This window comes from Acyrthosiphon pisum, chromosome A3, assembly GCF_005508785.2.
Source record: "Acyrthosiphon pisum isolate AL4f chromosome A3, pea_aphid_22Mar2018_4r6ur, whole genome shotgun sequence".
In the NCBI taxonomy this organism is placed as follows: Eukaryota; Metazoa; Arthropoda; class Insecta; order Hemiptera; family Aphididae; genus Acyrthosiphon; species Acyrthosiphon pisum.
In genome coordinates, this window is record NC_042496.1 from 3,377,713 (window position 1) to 3,384,803 (window position 7,091).

At 42.2% G+C, this 7,091-nt stretch overlaps 1 protein-coding gene across 4 annotated transcripts in view; it reads left to right on the forward strand.

Annotated features, from left to right (window-relative positions):
• LOC100169058 (amyloid beta A4 precursor protein-binding family B member 1-interacting protein) overlaps positions 1-6,228 on the forward strand; it is a 42,308-nt gene extending 36,080 nt beyond the window's left edge. For all 4 annotated transcript variants that reach the window (XM_003247016.4, XM_008188577.3, XM_016807491.2 and 1 more), the window contains 7 exons: positions 1,902-2,019; positions 2,160-2,258; positions 2,378-2,428; positions 3,186-3,298; positions 3,601-3,826; positions 3,939-4,114; positions 4,531-6,228. In XM_003247016.4, coding sequence (XP_003247064.1) covers positions 1,902-2,019; positions 2,160-2,258; positions 2,378-2,428; positions 3,186-3,298; positions 3,601-3,826; positions 3,939-4,114; positions 4,531-5,994 — 2,247 coding nt within the window. In that variant the 3' untranslated portion in view covers positions 5,995-6,228. The remainder of the gene's footprint in view (positions 1-1,901; positions 2,020-2,159; positions 2,259-2,377; positions 2,429-3,185; positions 3,299-3,600; positions 3,827-3,938; positions 4,115-4,530) is intronic.
• Positions 6,229-7,091: the final 863 nt, after the last annotated feature.

A 7,091-nucleotide genomic window follows, 5' to 3' on the forward strand; every position in this document is an offset into this window, starting at 1 on the left:
TAGGCTGATTGCGGCTTTATGCGAGAGTTTTGAGTGGGAGTGGTCATGAAAGAGAGTGATTTCCGCAGAAATGATTTCGAGGGAGGTCGGAATTTAATGCTGAAGTCTGAAGATATTATTATGTATGTCGATGACGGATGAGCATCTAATTATAAATACAAATACACCTATTGTATAACGACCATCACCGTAGTAAATAACGTAAATTCCGTATACACAGCTCATAGAAAAATCCAAGACTAATCACAAAAATTAATTTAAATGTTTTATTTAATAAAAATAATATTTTTATAATTAGATTTGAGTTAAAAATAAGTATACAACGATGGCGGCTGACAATATTAACCGCGGCCGTCGTTAGATGTTTTCAAATTTCTGTAAAAAATTCCTGCGCGCCGCCGCCAATCGAACTGTTTGGTTTTCGGTGCTCAGATTATTGTCGAACGCAAATCGGTCAAAAAAAAAACGACGCAATCGTCCCGTCCATAGGCATTATGACATTTTATATTATTAATGTGAATCGACTGCCGGTATTTCGATAGCAATATCCATGTAATATAATTATATAATACGCGCACGAACTAATTAGTCGAATATTGGGTGGTTTTTTTTAATGGACGAGGCCGGCTTTTTACTGATTATTATGCATCGCGTACGATAGTAATAGTAATCATCGGAATATATTATTATTATTATTATTACAGAGGAACGCGAAGAACAATGGCGCGTTTAAAATATCATACAATATAGGCTTCGGAGTCTTGAAAAACGCGCATAATAATAATCGAGACAGTTGACCTAACACAATGCGTTATGTGCGGGGATCATTGTTTCGTTTTTAATTGAAAACATAATGTTTTTTTTTATATTTTTTTGTATTAAAACGACCTATGCGGCGTCTACGCTGCGCACCGCATATTACGTGTATGCGGAGTTGCGTTATATTAAACGTTTTTTTTTTTTTTTAATAATTTTTATATTTAACGCGTTGTTCAGGGACCGTCGTCCGATGCTTATACAACAACGCGGCTCGTCCGTTTAGCGCCTCCGCTCGTCGTCGTCGTCATTATCAACCGGCAGGCCCAATGACGATATAAATTAATCAAAAAATCGCGTGACCGATATATTATTTTAATATGACGTGCACTGTGCAGTTTTTTAACTGCGTGTCATAATATATTATGTGTTTGAGAATTATTATAATTTTTAAACTAGCGCCGCTCACAAAATAAACGCGTAAGCGCTACCGCCTCGCAGTCGCGCGTCGGTCGTTAAAAACGTACATAACTTGTGCGCGTGGAAATAGTAATAATATTGAAACGTGTCTACGCGCATGGTTATAGCATAGTGTATTATTATTGTGTTGTTATAGTGGAGACAGATTATAATATTTTATTTTAAAACCAAACGAGATTTGCGTGCACGAGCGGCGGTACGCAACGGACGGTCGAGGATAATATAGTAATAACAACCGTCGGCCGTATCGGAAAAATAATTGAAAAACGTCGTAGGTATTTCAACCGCGTGTGCGCTCGTCGTAGGTAGGATTTTCGTAAAACGTAATGCGGACCTGGGGGGCGGATTCGTCGTTCTCCGGCCGCGAGGGGGAGCAGTCGCGTTTGTAAAGAAGTTTTGACGTCGCACGAACACGAACTAGATTGTATAATAGTAACAATATATATTATGTATAACGTGAAAACCAAAAACGTCCGAGGGTCGTAGCCACCCCTCGACTTACATGCAGGTGGCTCCTCGTGTGTGCGCACAAATCGAAGACGTACCGCACACGCGTACCTCGCTGCGTTTAGAATATTATTTGTTCGATTACGTACTTATACCTCCGTTTTATTTTCCATCATCATCATATTATCAACATTTTCGTCTGTTTTATTGTTTTGTAGAGTTTGGACAAGAGCCCGTCCAAGCCGATCGACAATGTCATTTTGAAAGCTCCCAACGCCACGGACATTGCTGGTCAGCGGATGGATTCTTATAGATTCTCGATGGCGAATTTGGAAGGTGAGTCGGTGAAATTTTTATACATACCGAAGAAGCCGCGGTCGGACACGGCTCGTCGTCACCACTCGCCGTATATTAATAGTACTATGACATACAAAACTGCGGTTACTAATAGTATTGGTTTGGATTTTTTTTTTCAGATACTCAAGACGTAGACTTAGACGCCGTGTTGGGAGAGTTGTGCGCGTTAGAATCCCAATACCAGAGCACCAACAGTCTGTTGGATTCGGAAAAAATCGGTACGTAAATCGCCCTAAGGTTTTCGTCGTCCGTTTCGCGTTATCGTATAATGATAAATGTGAAATAATGCGAAAATATAGATGACAATAATAACATGACATTCAATTGTTTATCATAGATTACAATTCAATAAACAGGATGCTGTCAAATTCAAATCAAACGGGAACAGGTAAAAAACGTCATGATATATATATATGTTTTGGATATTATATTCTGTTATATTGTGTTTCACCGCGATTATTTATTCATACGCAGACAACAACGACGACAACCCCTTATCGTTATTATTATAATACGCCGGCAGACATATTTTCGGGTTTGCCGATTGTGCGGCGAATCACAAAAATCTTTTCTTTACAAATTTTTTTTCCCCGTCTCTCGGTATATATACATTATACGAATAATACCTATATATATATATATATAGTGCTAGACAGTGCCCACATAGCCCATTATTATTATTATTATTATTATTATTATTATTATTATAACTCACAATACCGTTACCGTTCCAATAATAATACGTCGTCTGGGAAGGGTCAATATCAGAAAAGAGGCACCTGGCCAATATACCGCGGTTGTTACGCCATCACTCCTCCGGTCCAACGATCGTGGTGTCGTTTTTGGCCACGGTTCAAATGGTAATGAATCGAAAAGACGATTCGTGACATTCGGTCTGTGTATACGTTTAAGACTGAGTGGTAAGCCCAATTCTCTGGACTTTACCCAAATCTGATAAATGTCGTGTACTATGGTATAAATCGGGGGAATACCCTATTGTAGATAAATCGCGATGTAAGTCCGGTTTCACTTATTTCTTTTTAAAATGTTCCTCCCGATCGCCACCGCGTAGGTCTATATACGCAATACACATGCACATAATATAATATGAATCAAAAACAAATAAATAATTCGTATTTTTCTAGTGAGGACAGACAGTCCGGACAATGATTCCGCGTTTTCCGATTGCGTATCGTTGTTGTCGAGCAGCGAGAGTTCAGCTTCGAGCGGCACTACCAATCACTCTGCAGGAAACAAAGTATGTATTATTGTTATGGTACGCGTTTAATCGTTTTTATATTATTTTTTACTGTCGTTACGATATTAATGCGTATCAAGCATATCGCACAACACTATCGTAAACCACGACTGTCATTCGACTATAATAATATTATACAGTAGTATTATAGTCGCGATATTATCCGTCATTATTATTATAAATTACAATGTATATTATATTATTATTAATGTGCGTCGTTGCTGCGCATTGCGCCGCGTCGGCTGAATCGTTTTTTTTTTTTTTTCAATAATGATTGTTATTCGTGTTTGTTGCGCTCGCAGGAGTCGTCTAAAGCGGAGAAAATCCGTCTGGCCCTACAGAAAATGAAGGAGGCCAGTGTGAAGAAACTGTTCATCAAAGTGTTCAACGACGACGGTGGAGCGAAATCGTTGCTGGTCGACGAGGGTATGCGTTGCAGTTACGTGATGCGATTGTTGGCCGACAAACATCACATTAATCTCGGACCGCGCTGGGGGCTCGTCGAACATCTGCCCGACCTTCACATGGGTACGTTGACAAAAAAAAAAAAAAAACCGATTCCATACTTTTGCAACACGTGTTAGATTTGTAGGTTTTTTATGAATTTTTTTTTTACACACGTTTTTCATTATTTTTTTAGAACGCGTTTACGAAGAACACGAGCTGCTGGTAGACAATCTGATGCTGTGGACCAGAGATTCCAAGAACCGTTTATTGTTCGTCGAACGGCCCGAGAGGACGTTGATATTCGAAAATCCGTCGTTGTTCAACACCAGCAATCAGTCGCTAAACCACGCGACTAGTAACTTCGCACAAGTAAGTACTGCACATTTAAAACGTAACCATAATATTTTACCGAAAAACGGTTATAACTGCCTTTCGAATGGAAGAAAAAAAATTATCATTCAAATTAAATTGAAATTACCACGGGTGGTAAAAAAAAAGTTCTTTATATTATTTTTTAAGCGATTTGTATAATAATTCAACGTAAAACCGATCAATTAACCCCATCGTCTAATCTGGATTGTGATCTGATATGAGCTGTGAATTGTTTTAAAAAAAAACGTTGTTTTCGAGTTTTTCAATTATTTTTACGCCTACGGTATTTTTGACCGTAAGTCGCACGTTGGATCCAACCTATATACGATAGACATATTATATAAGTAACCAGGCATACCACTAACCACGATACCCCTCAATTTTTACTGACCCGTTTTTTTTTTGCATTGCAGGAATACTTTTGCAACGGTGGACTTCCGAGCGTCGAGGGTCCGCTGTACATCAAAACGGACTCGAGGAAGGGCTGGAAGAAGTACCACAGCGTGCTCAGGGCTTCGGGGCTGTACTATTACAAGGACAAGACTTCGCGGTCGCCGAAGGACCTCGTTTGCCTGGCCACGTTCGACGTGAACCAGGTGTACTACGGCGTTGGCTGGCGGAAGAAGTACAAGGCACCGACCGAACACTGTTTCGCGATCAAACACCCGTGTCTGCAGCAGCCCAAGTCCACCAAATACATAAAGTACGTGTGCGCCGAGGACGAGCGGACGCTGCAAAAGTGGATGTCGGCCATACGGATCGTCAAGTACGGACAGCAGCTGCTCGACAACTACGAGTCGGCGCTGGCCGGCGGGGACGGCGGCGACCCGTCGCAAACGTCGTCCATGTCTCCCGCGCCGCCTTCGTCGTCCGGGACGTCCCTGCGCCGCGACGGTTCGATGGTACGCGGGACGACAGGACGCGGGTCCGTGGGACTCGATGATGACGTCGCCGCCACCGCCGCCGCCATGATGTTGGACGACACCGAGAGCGGACTGTCGTCGGACTCTGGAGGTTCGTCGTCCGGTTGCGACGTGGCGTTTGAGTCGGATTACCCGCCGTGCGGCACCATCAAGCGGAAGCCGCCCAAACTGCCCCTGACGGCCACCACGCGTCAGCTCACCTGTTCCGTAACGGAGACGTCGGCGGCGACAGCGTTCGCCGCGGCCACTGCGGCCGCCAACCAACAAAAACCCGTCAAATCGGTCAAGTTCGCCGACCACCACCAGCAGCCGTACCAGCACCACCAGCAACTGCAGTACCAACAGTACCAGCAGCAGCACCACCAACAACAACAGTACCACCATCACATGCAGCACCGCCGGACGCCCAGTCTGGAGTCGTTGCCACCCCCGCCCCCTGAACTGTTGGTCGACCACGACGGCGATGTCGACCACGACGACGACGACGAGTTGATAAACGCGGTGCCGCCCCCACCGCCCAAACTTCTGTCGCCGCCCAGCACAGCATTCCTGGCCGACCTGCACCGGGTCGTTTGCAAGAAGTGGCAGGTGGCGCAAAAGTGCAAGCTCGACACGTTGGCCACCCCACATGAAGTGCTCGGGTTCCGGGATCCGGCGCACGGGCTCCAAGGGCAGTTCAGCGACAATGGCACGGCCGGCACCAACAACGCGTACAGCCGTGAGGCCAATGTCAGCAACTGGGTTGCCGAACATTACGGGCCCAACAACCTGTACGAGAATGTATACCCCAAGCAGCACCCAGGTCCGGCAACTTGTTCCTCGCCACCACCACCACCGCCACCACAACAGCTTACGGCTCAACATCTCCGGTCCACCAACAAGATCAACAAGCGACCTCCTCCACCACCGCCCCCGAGGTCCGAGAAGACTCAACTAACAACTGTTGTCTCGTAACGATGAGCACCATCATCCCGTACTCATTCCGTTCATTTTTCACATTCTCTTTTCCGTTTTCTGTCATGTCTCGCGTATATGGCCCGACGCGATATTCTTAGTCGTTGCCGTCTACAGAGCCGTTTTGTCGCTTCATATACTATACCTACTCATACTATTTATTTTATTAATTATTTTATTTTGTACAACCGAATTGTGTAATATTGTTAGTGATCGTTTTTTATTCGATCGGTTTATAGTAATATATAGTAGTAATACCGTTGTAGTCAATATTGGGAAAATTAAACCGTATCGGAAAATCCCCTCGACGACCAAGGCCCTAGAGTCTTACTGTGTGTTGTGACAGTGGGGTAGCCACAATCGACCAAGCAGGTTGCATCAAAAATACATAATCGCAATTGTATGCATTTCCGATGCCTCAATTAAATTCATTGTTTTAAATTAAAGATGTCATATTATTATCATGTTTAAAGCCAAAATGAAGTACAGCTGTTTATTTTAATAATATGTTTTGGTTTAGTTATGAATTTATGACAGTTTATGATTAATAATTTTGATAATAATTGATAATACCATAGGCGTTTAAACTTTATTATTTAATTAATTATGATATGTCTATGGTCTATAATAATACAGTTCTAAATGGTACCTATTTAAGTTTTAAATTTTTGGTGGAATATAATATAATATTTTATTAGTAACAATGATGCCTGCCACTGGCTCACTGGTCGTATTATACAACCCTTTGTTAATACGCTGTGGCATGTACATAGTAAGACCCTGGGCTAGTTGTTTTATTTTTGTTTGTGTAGCCACGGTCGTCCAAAGGAGGAGAACAACAGCGTCTTCCCTCACACCTGTGTTTTGCGTTAATTTATTAATTTTTCTGTCTACGAATAATATGTTACTAAAAGACTGTATTTTATTTTTTTTTGTGTTAATATTAATAATCATAATTGTTTATATACATTTATATTATATTATGTTTATTCGTAATGGTATTACAAACATAATGTTGCAGTTCTGATATTGTCTTTGTTGCAATAGTATCGTAATTGGTGCTTAATTTATATATCTATATAATAAATACATAACCA